This window comes from Sipha flava, unplaced genomic scaffold, assembly GCF_003268045.1.
Source record: "Sipha flava isolate LNK unplaced genomic scaffold, YSA_version1 181_pilon_pilon, whole genome shotgun sequence".
Classification (NCBI taxonomy): domain Eukaryota; kingdom Metazoa; phylum Arthropoda; class Insecta; order Hemiptera; family Aphididae; genus Sipha; species Sipha flava.
This window is the reverse complement of record NW_020272220.1, coordinates 405,332-422,427: the sequence shown is the minus strand read 5'-3', so window position 1 is coordinate 422,427 and position 17,096 is coordinate 405,332. Positions and strand designations below refer to the sequence as shown.

The window sequence follows — 17,096 nt, the reverse complement described above, 5'->3', positions numbered from 1 at the left end:
TTTTGTAATCAAGAAAAATGTATAAATATACTAATGTCCCATGTTTGTTCACGACCCGTTGTACAGCGTTTCAGCGAATATTTCAACGCCTACGGGTCCACCGAGCCAGATTAGGCCCTTTGCGCCCCACTCCGTTCTATTTCTAGAGATGACAATGCTATGCTAACGTGTGTAGTACACCCGTACAATATTTCAGGAATTCGTTATGATTATCTTGTTTATTTTTAACAGTCGTATCGATTTGGTTTTTCGTTAAAACATTTTAATCCTATCTTTTTTTTTTTTTTAAAAAACACAAAACTGTTAACTATTTAATAATATTATATTCATTACAAGTCGGAAAGAATAATCAGTTATAATTTCAATTTTAAAATACATTTTTTGGTTTTATTAAATATTATAATTAAAGTCAATCAAAATAAAACGAAATACCATAAGAACATTAAAAATATTAATGCTTTATAACATTGAACAGGAACTATTTTCCTTCAAAAATTGAGATATTATTTTTCTTCTCTAAATTTCCATACTTTTATAAGAATACTTCTTATATTTCATCACACACTAATATCATAGAAAATGTTCTTCAAATAGCAATTTAATCAATATTTTTTTAATTTGCCAATGGACTACATTTGACGCTAGAAAATATAAATTATTATTTAATTCCAACTATCTACATTAAAATTATAAACCGATAATTCAAGTATTATTTCTTATTACTTTATTAGAATTAATTTAATACAATAAATGCAAATGTATATAAATATTTACAAAATCTTAACTATTTTAAAATATTATATTAATATGTAGATGTGTTGTTTGTGATTTATAGTTTTCTTCGACCAACTCTCATACTGAAATTATAAACCATTATTTAATTTATATTTTACCCGGTGACCGGCATTAACCTGAACTTATTTAAAAGAAAATTTTAAATTTAAACTTGTTTCATATTTTATAACATTAAAATATGACTATTTTAATAATGGTGTAAAATGGTGAACAAAAAATTAAAAAAATGGAGAAAATAATAAACAGTAGAAGAAAATGGCCATGGCCATGGTAATATAATCAGTAACTATTTTTGTTCAGTTCAATAATTTTAAATACAAGTACGTGATGGTAATTTCATATTTTAATTGATATTTTTGATATTCTAAATCAACACTTTTCAAACTAATAAAATGTATAGTTCAAAGTAATATTAAGTAGGTAAAATAGTATAATATTAATATTATTTACAATATACTGCTATTTCCATAATTTTGTATATTAAAATTATTTGACAACATTAATACAATTACTTTTCAATGTGTTACATTAATTATATTTAAGTTTAATTGAATATAATTATTTAAATAATACGCACAAGTCATCAGATATATAATTTTATAACTTTATAAATTTAACATGTACCTATTACAAATATAATTAGAAAATGTGATAATAAAAAATAGAAAAACATTTTTAATTAAATTTGGAAATATTTATTGTAAACATACATTAGTTACATCAAAGGATTTTTTTCAAATGCCAACGTAAATGTACACAAAAAATAACTAGTCCTCACATGAATGACACAAATCGTATTTTTAACGACATGTCATCTTGACACAATATATACTTAGCAGATGAAGCCATATAAATTATAACTCGTCAGTTTAAGATATAGTAATATAATTTCAACAAATAAATATTAATCAAAATAATCCGTTTCCCTGTCATTAACTATGTACATTTCACCATTTTAAATTATGGGTGAAGATATAGAATATCAGAAGTTAAAAAAATCTTCATGATAAATCACGAAACTAGGACAACACACCAAAATATTTAAAAGCTCTGAATATTATATTTAACTGAACATTTTAACAATAGTATATTTTAAGTGTTATGCTTAACATGTTTTTCAGAAATGCGTCTAAAATGTATTTTTAATGTTCTAAAAAAATATTAGTTCACATAATTTTATATACATATAAAAATGTTAACATATTATATTATATACATCAAGATAAAATATCATAATATTGGTCAAAATTAAATTAAAATGAAAGTTAAGCATAAAAAGTTAACTAAATCTCGTCAAAATCATCACCACATTTAGTAGATTTTTATTAAGATATCAAATCAGAATAATTCTGAATAATATTAACCGTTTTAATTATTAAAACGGTTATTATTATCTATATTCATAAAATAACGTGAAACAATGTGCCGATAGTTAAAGTATAAATAAAAATTATATGAAACTGAAATTATTTTTCATATATTATTTTTTATATTTAAGACATAAAAAAATAGTTATATCAAATCAAAATAAAAATTTAAGGAAATTCAAAAATACAATATTATAAAACAATAAAGGCACATACAAAATATTAAAGCCGAAATGTAATATAGGTGTACAAAAAATAATACAATTATAGTAACAATTTAACTTTTATAAAATAGGTTATCGATTGTCACTTATTCAATGAACTCTTACTTAATAGACACTTTTCAATGGCTTTTATTGGATTGTTTTTTTTGTTATGAAAATAAAATAGATACACTTTTTCACTCTTCATAATGTATTTATCTTAAATTTTATTATTAATTATAAATTAAAACTAATAATTTATTTATTTATCTTATAACAATATACATACATAAAATATATTGTCTAATTTTGTATTTTTATGAAATAAGCATTCACCTGCTAAATACTATGCATAATATATAATATGAAAAAATAATAAATATTATTTTTCTTACAAAATAATTGTTTATTACTTTATACATTTTAAAAGAATAACATCTTCATTTTAAATTTTTTTCAGATATTTCTGAAACTAACACATTAAAGGATGTCAAGTACATTGCATTTTATAATTTTGTGGTTTACAATTCAATTGCATAAAAAAAAAAAAAAAAAAAACAGAAAATAAAATTTAGTAAATTATTTTCATTATATTCATTAAATTAGTGGTAATAATAAAAATATTATTTTCTGCAAAACAAATATCCATCAGTTAAGTCATATTCAACTCAATAAATAAAATAAACTTCAGCAATTATTATTTATAAATTAAATAGCCTAATAGATTTGTCAAATATGCTAAAAGGTATACATTATCAATGATATCGGTTTATACAACAAATTTCTGAATATTCTGACGTTATTATATGTTCAGCATATTTTTCAATATTTTAACAAAAATAATGTGCAAATATATAACTAACAATCAAAAAAAGGTGTTGAGTTAAAAAAAAAAAAACAGATTATAGGTATGTTTATACATCAAATATTTTACCTCTCAAAGAATATTCGAACGCTAAAAGTAGATTAATAAATTTTCATAGGTTAGTTATACGAGTTTTATACTGGAGACATGGCTTTACCTATTTTATCTAATCTTGTTTATAAAATATCCGAAAGAACATAGGAGTAAATAGGTACATTATTACAACCTCTGCTACATTTATAAATACAAGAAAATTGTTTCTAAGAATAATGTTTTGGCCAAGTTAATGTATTGAGTATACGTGTTTTTTCGCCGAAAATTATTTTGTAATTAACCAATTTACTTTTAAACAGTAAAATGCCCAACATTCTAAAGTTTAATAAAATGAATAAATAATTATCACTTCAAAATAAAATCAAATATAAAATTAAATAAAAATTAAATTTTATTTTGCATGTTTTTCATTTCATTCTTACATATTTTAACTATTTTTAGTGTATTTTAATGTGTATATTTTACAATTTAGGATGCATGTAAATCCGGTCTTTAATTATCACATATTCCGTTTTCCAAAAGCTTTTTGATAAAAAATAATTAAGAACATCATTTTTTATTTACTTAGCAATAACTTATAATTAACTAATAGAAACCAATATAAGTTGATTATTATTATATTATTAATTATTAATATGAGCATTAATGAAACTATTAAGTATAAGGAACGGTCACTAAATAATGACCGACTTTTATTTATTTCCCTATTACATATTAATATCTTAAAACAAAAAATTTTCTTTTTCTTGTAGTATAATAATTTAATTTTAATTTTACTTAAATTTTTAAATGTTAGAATTCAATTCAATAGTACCAAATTATAATATAGAAACATACCTAAACGTTTTAAATTAAATATTAAAGTTATTCTGAAATTACTTCTTATCGTTGTAGATATAAAACCACTATATAAATGTATATTCTGGCAACTATTTTTTTCATTGTGTATTTTTGAACCTTAACTTAAAAAAAATATGATGCTAAAAATAGTGCAAATAAATATACTTTTGGGATTAGTTTTAAATATGTAGATATTAATTTTTGAAATAATTATAATCATTAAAAATGCTTGCATCTTTTTGTGTGGTATTTATTTCCAGTAATTTTTAGCTAGATATGTCTTTCAAGGACACAAAGAGCCGACCTCAAATGTTCAAGTTCGTTACTCTCCAGCCCTAGAAGTAAACAAAAAGTATGTGGAGGGAGAAACTTGTGAGTGGGCGTGAAAATGGGGGCTAGTACTAGTCGGACGCACAGCCTTCAGTTAAGTACGGCAGCTCAGCTCGGTCCATCCTCAGCGCTTGGATAATCTAAAAATAATTATAATATTTTCGGTTTCAACCTTAAGTGCGATTTCAAAGTTCTAGTGATACTGAAAAAAATTATTTTTTAACCGTTCGTTTTATTTGGTGTAAACATGTCTTCAACCAAGACGACTAAGTCTTACAGTTACCGATCGGTCGGAGGCGGAAACGCTGACATAAACATCGACTACAGTCACGACCTCAGCGCTTTATCTCGGCTTGAAGTAAGTAAAAACAAAATTACATGCACACTAAATTTCATCAGAGTTACATAATCATATATCCAATAATATTTTTCCCTAAAGCTATCAACTCACTATGTTTAGGTACCATAAAAATAGAATAAATCACATTTTTCAGGTTTATTAATCATCTTCAGCTGCCAGAAGAAGAACGAATATTGTTCATAATGGTCAATTGAGACTATAAAATATTTTGTTCACAGATTTAAGAAAAATGGAATAGGGAATTATAGCTTTTTTGAGGTAGGTGGAGAGAGGTTTCTTCTTCTTGGTAGTCTGAAGGAAGCACGGTGTGAAGCCGCCTACCCTCAAGCCCCTTACAATATAAACAATTAAATAAATTTACTGTTTTGATTTGATTAACCAATTCCTACGTTTGTTTTTCCCTTTAGGATAAGATCAGACTTTTGCAAGAAGATTTAGAATCTGAACGTGAACTTCGACAACGTGTAAGTACATAATATAACGTTGATGTCAATCGTAAAGTGAAGTTACTATTTAATTGAGATAAAAACATAATGCAGACGAATTGTTTTATTTTTTTGTATTAAATGTAATCAATAGTCTTTAGTATACTCCAAAAATAATCTAGTAGACATTGGTATATTTAAGAATTTTCCAAAATAATAATAAGAAAATATTTAACATATTTTCAGAAAAATTTTGTTTTTTTCAATATTTCAAATATAAACTTTTATTTAACTGTAAATACAGAGTATACAATTAACATAATATTATAAATTTAGTTTGAGTAATTTTAATTTCTTAACTTTTGTCAAAATTATGATTTAAATTTCTTGATTTCCCTTATTATTTAAAATAAATTGGGTGTACACCTTATTTTTGTTAGTTACCAATCGTAATCGGATCCAAAAGTATTTGTATTACCAAGAGTAAAATACATGAATTCCTTTAAATAAGTCAACACTATGTTATAAATAACCGCAGGACAGCTTAATTACCATAGTCAACGATAGCGGGGTGAGGAAGTACTTTTCTTTATGGTTGCCAGAATTATGAGACAGTTCAAATCTATTTTCCCACTGTTTGCCATGGCAAATGACCAAAATATAAAAATGCTAAAAAATATTAACAGATCGTCGAATCCTGGCAACAGTAATTACATAATATAAGCTAAAGCCATCGTGATATGCCTAAATATTATTTTACACACGATACTAGATACGGTCTAATAATAAAACTGATTAACATATTCGTAAGCTCAGTTATTTTCAATAACTCGGTTTTTATTTAGATTTTAAAAACATATTTAGGTGTATTTTGAGTTATCCAACGATATTCCTACAAATATTCACTGCATAAAAGAAATTCGTCAATTTTTTACTGGTTCTATGTCATTTTTAATATTTTAAAATTTAATAGGTATTAAATTTTAATAAAGAAAAAAATCAGAACACATAATATTTCACCTAACATTTCAATAAACAATATATCAATAACCTTTATTTATAATTATATAAATATAATAAAATAGAGTCAAACTTTTATTAAATTTTTCCGAATGGTATTTTATTTTTAATTTTTTGATCTTAAAACGAATAGTTACTAAATAAAATGAATTTTCAAATTGAAATATCAAAAAAGTAAAAAATGATGAACATTTTATGCATCATTGTTTTATGCTCTTATATAAATATAATTTAAACATTCTAAGCAATCAAAATTATTTATTAATTTAAACATTTTTAAAACTTATAATTCCCAAAAATATTTCATTTCTTTAATTTCTGACTTAGATTACAAATGTAAATTAAAATTTGTGTTAAATTATGTTGATATATGTTAAATTCTAAATCTGTAAGACTTTTATAAATTCCTAAAATACTATAACTGTGTAATCTATTTATTTTTTTTATTGCATATAGTATGTGATATTGGTGTACAAAACAAAAAATAATTACAGAATAAAATAAAATAAAAACAAATGTGGTAACGGATTAAAGTATATAAATAAGCAAAACAAATAGAAACATAAATAAATAAATAACAAGCTACAATGTAATAATTATAAAAATGCTATAATCAATTTAAAAAGTCAATAGTATAATTACAAAATTATAACTTTGTAATGCTCATAATAATAAGCTGTTGAATAAACTTGCATATTGATAATTTAAATTGGAATTAATTAATTAATACATTTACAATTTTAAAAGTTTCTGAAAATATTAATACCAATAACTTTTTTCTGCAGCTTGAAAAAAAAATGTTGTATATATAAATATAATATATATTTATAAACATAACTTTCATGAATAATTAATAAAATAAATTATATTTGTGTTGTATCGCTTTATAGATCAGGAAACTTAAGAAATACTTAATTAATAAGCTATTATCAAAATTAGGAACTTAAATGAATGTAAATTTAAAATTCAAATAATACATACCTATTTTTCAAAAATTATTATATATTTAAGCATATTTTCGTATCAAATTTAATACACTTCAAATTCAAGATCAGAAGAAAAACATTTTTTCCTAAACGATAATACCAAAAACTTACATAAAATAAATTAAATCTTATTTTGGTTACAAAAGTAAATCTTTATGTTATATATATTATTGTATTAACTTTTTAATAATATTGAAAAACCTTAATCCTTTTTATTTTATAAATCGCAAGTTAAATTTTTTTTGGCACGGAGCTTAAGAAAGGTATTCTAAAAATAAGCACAAAGAAAGTGATGCTATGCCGAACGAGACGAATGAAGTGTGAACAGCCACTAAGCTGACCATCCAGTTATATTTTTACGAATGGAATTTAGCCTGGTTTCATTGACATGTGTCAATCTGCACATTTGATTCACCTAATCTAACTTAAATGTTTATTTTTGAATTTTGGCGAGTACCTACCTAAAACATTTTAAAAATGAAAACCAAACACTGTAACCACATAAACTTTGACTGATTACAACGTACTAAAAACAATATAGTTGATTATAAATAAAAATGTTAAGATATTTTAATTACTAATATGAATGATGTTAAACATAAAGTTTAGATAATCTAATTTTGTAGAAAAAAAAAATCACATATAATAACGCGGTACAATGAAATATTGGTACAATACTTTAATGATTTATTTAATTTTTATAATTTAGTTTAATTTGTTATTGTAATATTTAATCAATATAAATTATCATAAGTGTTCTACTAAAAATTAAGGCTTTCTAAGCTTTCTAGGCTCATTGTAACAAAAGAAAATAATTATATTATTAATTTATTTATAATAATTATTATTGATTAGGTATAAAATTATAAGTTTATAAACATATTGTACTGTGTTACTCATCCTAAAAAAAGCTTTAATTTCTAACAAAATGGGTAACTCAACAATATTCTAAGTAATTCATTTTTCTCGCTATACACGTTATTATTTTTCATTTTTAAACGACAAAGAATATTCATCATATAATAGAGTATAAGACAGAATATCTTTATAATAAATTACTTTTATTTATTATTCAGATTGAAAGAGAAAAGGCTGATTATAGTGTGCAATTAATAGCACTCAGTGAACGTTTAGAAGAAGCTGAAGGTGGAGCCGAAAGCCAAGTAATTTATCAAACTTTAAAAATTATAAACATTAACTAATAAAGACTTGTTTTTGTTAATTTAACTAGTTTGAAATTAACAAAAAACGCGATACAGAATTAACGAAACTTAGGAAACTGTTGGAAGATGTTCACATTGAATCCGAAGAAACCGCACATCTTTTGCGTAAAAAGCATCAAGAAGTTGTCGTTGATTTCCAAGAACAATTGGACCAACTCGCAAAGGCAAAAGCTAGGTAGGTGAAATAAATTTTCGTTTAAATTAGTGAAATTTAATGTTTTATATTATATATATATATCTATATAATGAGCTACTTTTTCTAGGACCGAAAAAGAAAAGATTAAATTCCAACAAGAAGTATACGAATTATTGGCACAAATTGAAAATATCAACAAGGAAAAAGTATTTATAAAAAATTAAAATTAAAATATTTTAATTATGACTCATTTTTTATTATTTATAATTTCAGTTTACTTCCATCAAGACAATTGAAAAGCTTGAGATCACTATTCACGAACTTAATATTCGTATTGAAGAAATAACAAGAACTGTTACTGAAATCACTTCTATCAAAACCCGTTTGTCACAGGTTAAAAACAAAAAATAAATTCTAAATATTTTTAAATAAATAATTAAATAATCATTATGGTTTTAGGAAAATATTGAATTAGTCAAAGAAGTTCAAGATTTAAAAGTATCAATTGAGAACACATCTTATCTTAAATCACAAATCGCTGGACAATTAGAAGATGCTCGTAGGAGATTAGAAGATGACGAAAGAGTAATAACAATTTATTAAGTTCACAATAAAAATAAACTTATTTCTAATAATTATCTTAAATATATTGATATTTTAGAGACGTTCACTTTTGGAAGCTAACTTACATTCGGTTGAAGTTGAATTAGAATCAGTAAGAGTTCAATTAGAAGAAGAATCTGAGGCTCGTTTAGACCTTGAGAGACAACTAATCAAGGCTAATGGTGAATCTCAAGCATGGAAATCGAAATATGATTCTGAAGCATCTGCTAGGGCGGAAGAAGTTGAAGAGCTACGGTGATTAAAACAAATAAGCAAATTAAAGAGCTTAAATTTATTTATATTTAAATAATATATTTTAGTCGCAAATACTCAGCACGTATCCAAGAACAAGAGGAACATATTGAAACACTTTTGGTTAAAGTTAACAATTTGGAAAAACAAAAGTCTAGATTACAAAGTGAAGTTGAAGTTTTGATCATAGACTTGGAAAAAGTATTTTATATTTTTTTTTATATTGAAATGTATATATTGAAATCATTAAAACAACATTATAATTTCTCAGGCCAACAACACTGCAAGAGACTTACAAAAACGTGTCGAACATTTAGAAAGAGTTAACATTGACTTGAAGACACGTCTTGATGAAACCACTGCATTGTTTGAACAAGGTCAGAGGGACTTGAGGAATAAGCAAAATGAAATTCAACGATTAACTCACGAATTGGACAAAACCAGAGAACAAAAGGATCAACTTACTCGTGAAAACAAAAAATTGGCTGGTAAATATAATTCATATAATATATTCCATGAAAATCAATTTTGTAACAATAATTTCAATTTAGATGATTTACACGACGCTAAGAACACCATTTCTGAATACAACAGGAGATTACACGAGTTGGAATTGGAACTTAGAAGATTGGAAAATGAACGTGATGAACTTAGCGCTGCTTACAAAGAAGCTGAAGCTGTATATATACATATAATATTATTATTTATCGATTTAATTTTATAATTATAGCTTCAATATTGATATTGTAGGGAAGAAAAGCTGAGGAAGGTAGAGCTTTCCGATTGTCTGCTGAGCTTACTCAATTCAGACACGAAGCTGAAAAACGTCTTGCTGAAAAAGACGAAGAAATTGAATCTATTCGGTATTTATTTATTTATGGGTTATTTTATTCACTAAAAATTTACTGAGTTAATAGCATTAGTTTTTAGAATAAAAATAGTATTGCTTTAACAAATTATAGTTCAAACAAATAAAACATAAATGGCTAAATGTTCAATTCACAATAATATATGATGAAACAATCGAATGTGTTTCTAACTAATACATTAATAAGTTGTAGGCACATCAAAATAAATTCTTAATTATGCCAAAATTAAAATAAAGATAATATTGTTATCACAAATGTTTATTTTAGACTTCTCGTCAAAAATATAATAACTAAAAAACAGAGCCGTAAAAATCGGGTGTGCCTCTGCCTCTGCAGAGTGTGCATTGTACATAGGCCTTGGGCCACATATCATATTATGGGGCGTCAAAAGGCCAAATGCTCAAAAATTTACAATGATAAGAGGTCTCAAGATTTTGATTTGCACACGGGTCTCGAGTAGTTCAATTACGGCACTGCTAATAAATGTTATTTCTTCATAAACTCCTAAAAAAGAGATATGATGAAAATAAAAATATAAGCAATTGAAAATTGATTTATCATCTAATTAATAATAAATAATTGGTATCATTATAAAAAAAATAATGTTATAATTGAGTAAAATTTAAATTTAACAGTTTGGACTAAACTTGTTACTAATCACCATAAAATACTTTAAAATGCTGCATGCTTAAAAATACATTAGATTTATCCTATATGGTACCAAAAGACAGAGTAAAGCTTTTATTTTATATAAAAAATGTAAAAAATAGAGTTCTTATAAAACCAATGTTAAATTTTAAATTAATTCGATTTTAACAATGTTCAGTGCTGGATGTAAGTCTCAGTAGGCCAGGGTGCATATACCAATTGAAACCTCCTTAAAAAAAAAATTGCCCAATATAACATTTATATATATATTACATACTGTATAATTAAAAAAAAAACGAAATTTAAGTACCTTAATTAATAAGTAAATAAAAAAATAGCATAAAAAATAACGAAACAGACAATTTTCGATTTTAGATTTTGGTTTTAGAACTTGAGGACCTGGTGCGTTGCACTCTATGAAACCCCGCTAAATCCGATATTGACAATGTTCCAAAATATTAAAACATTTTAAATTTTTTTAATACAATTTCATTATGAATAATTATGTATAAAAAACAAAAAAAATATATTTTCATTTAACTATAATTTTTATAATTATAAGTGATATTTTTTTTATTTCTGGGTGTAAATATTTAGGCATTCAAAATCAATTCTTTTATTATCTAGAATATTTAATATTTAGAGTCTCTCTAATAAATGAAACCAATATTATAATATATGTATAGATATTTTATTAAAATTAAACCAAAAATATTGGTTTTTTTTACAGAATTTTACATTCATATTATTCTAAGTACAATGTTATAACTGACTTGTAATTTTCTATTTTTATATTGTAGCTATAAATTCAATATTTATATATAAAAATACTTTTAATTTTCAAATGACAATTTCTATTTTTATTTTTTATTTTTATTGGCAATTTAAAAAATAATAAAAATTATTAAATAATTACTATTAATGATTTTTTATGATAAACTATTAATTTTGTATAAAATAATAACACTTCAAAATATGATTGTTTTATTTTAAAATTATTTCATTGAGTTATAAGTTATCAAAAAGTAATTTAAATTTTATAATATTAATATTAATTAAAATAATCAATTATATAATTTGGATAGTCATATCTATATTTTTTTTATCATTTAATTTGCATCTTTTTTTATAGTTTACTTCATAATTTTGAAAATATTTGGTAATTTCACATATTGTATAACTAGTTCTATCTATCGAAAATATTATTAAAAAGTTATTTGTTAATTTTTCATAACACTAAAAATTGTAACTATTTATAAGTACAATTGTTGACCTACTTTCAAATCAACCAAATACACTTTGGCACCAATCCAAATAATTGAATGACTTCCAAAATTATAATATGACTCATAATTGTATTTTGTATCACTTAATATTCGCCAAAAACATAAGAATTCATTTTACTCTAGTTTTAGTTTTAACCAACACATATAGTCCAAATCATAATTTCTGGAAAATAGTACTTTATATTTTTTATAGGATGTTACTGAGTATATATCTGAGACTTTTAAAATTGACAAAATAGTACCTACATACTCATAACTTATGATATCCTAAATCTCATTCTATATAGTATAAACTCTAACATTAAAAAACAAATGGTTGTATATTTAATACTTAATTTGATCTAAATACATATTACCAGTGCTTGACTTGGCAAAATTAAAAAAGAGGGACTCTGTTTATTTTAAAGAAAATAGCGTCCCCAAGACTTGTTGAGCATTATAATTATAACGTAATAATAGTAGGGGGTCGCTAAAATTTCTGAAAATTAGTTGGGGTACTCCGTCCCCCTGTGTCCCCCCCCTCAAGTCAAGCGCTGTATATTACGATATTTTTTTGGCTGCTAAATTATTATTTTGGAATGGAAATACCATTGAAACTGTCTCAAGACATGAAATCTCCCAAAATTCCAAATAAGACTTAAATAAAAATTATAATATTTGTTTACTATTGTAGGTATTTAAACAATTGTTAAATTACAAGATAAATAAGTCAGTAAATATTCTAAATATTTTAGTCTTCCGACAAATTTAAATTTATAAACTCTAAAATTTATGAACACTAGAAAAATTGATCTACAGTGTAATAATTGGCTCAATTTTAATGCATTACCTATTTGTGACATTGACCTATTTCTCAATTATGAAATATTTATTTAACTATAAAATATAATTAATGTAGTTTATTTATGTATTTAATGTACACCATTTAATATTATCATTTTGGATTTGTGTTTACAATTTGTTATCCATGGTGCATTAATATTACAATAGGAATAAATGTATACATTATTTTATAACTTAAAAATCATTCTTATCTAAGACGAAAGATTTTAATTGCATAATCAAAATATTTTAACTTAAAAGTAATTATTATTAGGATATTTATCACAAAGAACTAGTAAGATTTTCCTCTTGAAATTTCACTAAGGATTAAAGTATTAGTTAATCGGCTAAATAACATATGCGCCAATTTAATATCATGTAGGTACCTGTTATACCCAACATATGAAATAAGCGCCAAAAGTACAAAAATGGCATATCATAACAAATAAATATAAATTTAATAAATTGGTTGATTGCAATTTTATAATGCCAATAAAAAATTAAAAATTTGTCGATAACGATTAGTTTTTTTTTTTTAAGTTTTTTAATGATATAGTTCTAAATTTACTGTTTGTTATTTAACCGTAGCACAAAGGTACCTAGAATTTTAGTGCTTTCGTACGATACAACTTTTTTTTTTTATCTCATTTTGGCGCTTATGTCTTCCACCGAGTTTATCTGCCTGAACACCTAAAATATTTAACAGATAAAAGTATATAAATATTATACATTGTTCAAACATACCAAGAAAAATATGAAATAGCAATTTTTATAAATACATATAAAAATTTTAATAAATATTTATAACTGAGATTATGTAAATTAATAATTAGAAATATCATAATCCTATTCCAGAAATTATACGAGAAAAATCTAAGAGATAATCTTATAATAATTTTGATTTCTTTTTCTATTTGGGTAAAAAAAACTTCCGTCAAGAACCCCCCCCCCCCCCCCCCCCTGTCGGTCAATATTTAATGTACAGAAGTTATATAGGTACTACCTGCTATTGGATATAATATACATATTTTGATTTATATGTAAGTAAAATAAATAAACAAAACAAATGAAAAATGTTAAAAAAAACCTTTTATAAATAGACATTAAAAAAATTCTTAAACATTTTTATTGGAACTTCATTGTGAAAGAATATTTAACACGCCAATGACGTCTGTTTGGAAAACAGAAAAAAATATATAAAGCTTATTAGAATCTTTTATGTAAATCGACATTGGCGCGGGCTGCAGACCTTCGATTTATTTTATAAATACACTCGATTGACCTGGCTCAACATTTATAAAAATTAATCAGTTATTATTGACGATCGGCAGTGAACGTAACTCATTTCAATATTAACGTTGAATTCGTCTATTTAAAAAAAAAAATGTCCAAAAACTTCCGGGGTAGATCTGCTAAAAGCATCGAAGCCTCGTTGCTGAGAAACGCGCATAAAAATATTGCTGAAGATTTAATAACATCAAAAGTATCGTCAAGAGAAAACTACAATGGTGAAATTAAAATTAAAAAAAAAACAATTTTTGATTTAACTCATATATATAATTCTTTGGACGAGACAAAAATTCTACAACCTCTGTATGAAATTTCTAATGAACTCCGGAAGTTCGAAGCCAAAAGTTCAAATTATTTTGAAGATGGAAGGTACTATTAAGGAACTACTACTAAGGGAAATACACTAAATACACATTTCACTGTTCTTACTAAGATTTTTTGTAATTATGATTTTATTAATAATAAATGTTGTGTAAATTAATATTTTCAGCAAACAAACGAGCATCGAAATTGAACAATTAAATGCTCGTGTCGTTGAAGCCGAGACTAAATTGAAAACCGAAGTAACACGCATCAAGAAGAAGCTTCATATTCAAATAACTGAACTGGAAATGTCTTTGGATGTAGCCAATAAGAATAATATTGAGCTACAAAAAACTATCAAAAAGCAATCCCTACACTTAACGGTAAATTTTTATTTTGTATATATCTCTATATATCTCGTATATTGCATACATTTTACAAGAACGTCTATTAAAATACTGTTACATGTGGTTCCTTTTATAAAAATATTATTTTGGTTATAAAAGTGAAATTAATTTAACTATTATACATAAAAAAATATTAATATTCTTTCAACTTCCAAGAATCAGCAAACAAGAACAGACTAATTAGTTTTTTTTATATAACTAATTATGTGTTTATATATGTAACTAGAAAAAACATTTATAATTACCAATAAAACAATACATAAATAGGATTATTATTACTTGTATACTAATAGAAATTTTAAAAAGAAATGTTTATAATATTTTACTAATAGAGATTGATTAATAATTTCCATTTAATAGCTGACATATTTCCTTATAATTGAACATATTCCACATTATCATTATTGTAAATTATTCTTATACTAAAATATTTTCTAAAGGAATTGCAAGCTCATTATGATGAAGGCCAACGTCAATTGGCTGTTACATTGGATCAATTGGCTATTGCTCAGCGCAAGATTCAGTCTCTTACTGGAGAAATGGAAGAACTCCGTGGAAATTACGATAATGTGAGAACAAAATATTTAACCGAGTATTTCCAAAAAAATAAGTTTTAATTTCTATTTAATTTAGGCATTGCGTAACAAACGAACTGTTGAACAAATGTACGAAGAGTCACAGAGCCGCGTAAATGAGTTGACGACAATTAACGTTAACTTATCATCATCTAGATCAAAGATCGAACAAGAATTACACCAGCTGGTATCAGACTATGAAGAAGTATCGAAAGAGTTAAGAGTAAGGAACAATTCATGAGTTAATATATAATTTTGAATCTATAGTATTTTATTCACCCTAATGTATCTTAAAGGTATCGGATGAACGTTATCAACGCGTGCAAATCGAATTGAAACATACAGTTGAAATATTGCATGAAGAACAAGAGAGAGTGATTAAGATCGAAGCTATTAAAAAGTCGCTGGAAATCGAAGTTAAGAACCTTTCTGTTCGTCTGGAAGAAGTCGAAGCCAACGCTATCGTGGGTGGCAAACGCATTATTAGCAAACTTGAAGCCAGAGTGAGTAATAATAATAATAATTTATTATTTTAAAAATTAATTGTATAATATACAATAATATACATAATACATAATATTTAAAAAAAAAAAAAAAAACAGATTCGTGACTTGGAATTAGAAATCGATGAAGAGAAACGTCGTCACGCTGAGAGTATTAAAATTCTACGCAAGAAGGAACGTTCGCTAAAGGAAGTGATCATACAGAGCGAAGAAGATCATAAAAATGTACAACTTTTGCAAGAGGCTCTAGATAAAGTCAACCAGAAAGTCAACATCTACAAGAGGCAATTACAAGAACAGGTATGTGAACATCCCACGACTGATTTTATTTATTTCTATCGTGTTTAACACATTTATTGTTTATACATTTATAGGAAGGTATGAGCCATCAGAGCGTGAGCCGAGTGAGGCGATTCCAGAGAGAATTGGAAGCTGCAGAAGACAGAGCCGACACTGCTGAAAGCAATCTGTCATTAATCCGTGCTAAGCACAGGAGCTTTGTAACAACATCAGCTCAGCCAGGTTCACAAGTGTTTGTCGTACAAGAATCCAGAGCTACAACTACGACTTCAGAACAATATTAATTAATTTAATAACAATTCTTTTCTGTTTTTATTTATGTAACATTTATTTTTTTTTTTAATAATCGACCGAATTAGGCCTTATTTATTCCACGTGACGCAAATCGTTTTAGCTTTTACCGCTCTTTTAAAAACTATTTTGACCGTTTTGTGTTCAGTATATCCACAAAAATATTTAATTTTAAACACAACAAATTTAACATAAACTTAATTACCTATTTGCTTTTAAATTAATCATATTCTTCAAGTAAAAGCTGAAAAATATCATTACGATCGATAGGCCTACTTTTGGTTATTCATGAATTTCATTCAGTGTAATATGTATTTCATAATGTCTACATCAATAAAATGA

General features: G+C 24.9%; 1 protein-coding gene across 1 annotated transcript; it reads left to right on the top strand.

The window, feature by feature from the left end:
• The first annotated feature begins 4,530 nt into the window (after positions 1 to 4,530).
• LOC112680857 (paramyosin, long form) lies at positions 4,531 to 16,954 on the top strand. Its single transcript, XM_025551078.1, has 18 exons — positions 4,531 to 4,812; positions 5,223 to 5,279; positions 8,323 to 8,409; positions 8,478 to 8,644; positions 8,733 to 8,811; positions 8,879 to 8,998; positions 9,065 to 9,190; positions 9,267 to 9,463; positions 9,529 to 9,661; positions 9,732 to 9,948; positions 10,012 to 10,139; positions 10,211 to 10,323; positions 14,866 to 15,061; positions 15,526 to 15,654; positions 15,719 to 15,883; positions 15,957 to 16,163; positions 16,263 to 16,463; positions 16,538 to 16,954. Exons 1-18 carry the CDS (start codon positions 4,702 to 4,704, stop codon positions 16,745 to 16,747), a joined length of 2,643 nt encoding a protein of 880 aa, XP_025406863.1. The 5' UTR covers positions 4,531 to 4,701; the 3' UTR covers positions 16,748 to 16,954.
• The last annotated feature ends 142 nt before the right edge of the window (positions 16,955 to 17,096 follow it).

Bases quoted from the DNA above. Each gene is read 5' to 3' on its own strand.
- LOC112680857 (XM_025551078.1), top strand. From the start codon at position 4,702: ATGTCTTCAACCAAGACGACTAAGTCTTACAGTTACCGATCGGTCGGA. The intron at 9,191-9,266 runs GTAATAACAATT...TTGATATTTTAG, and splicing joins GATTAGAAGATGACGAAAGA to AGACGTTCACTTTTGGAAGC. The intron at 9,949-10,011 runs GTAAATATAATT...ATTTCAATTTAG, and splicing joins TGAAAACAAAAAATTGGCTG to ATGATTTACACGACGCTAAG.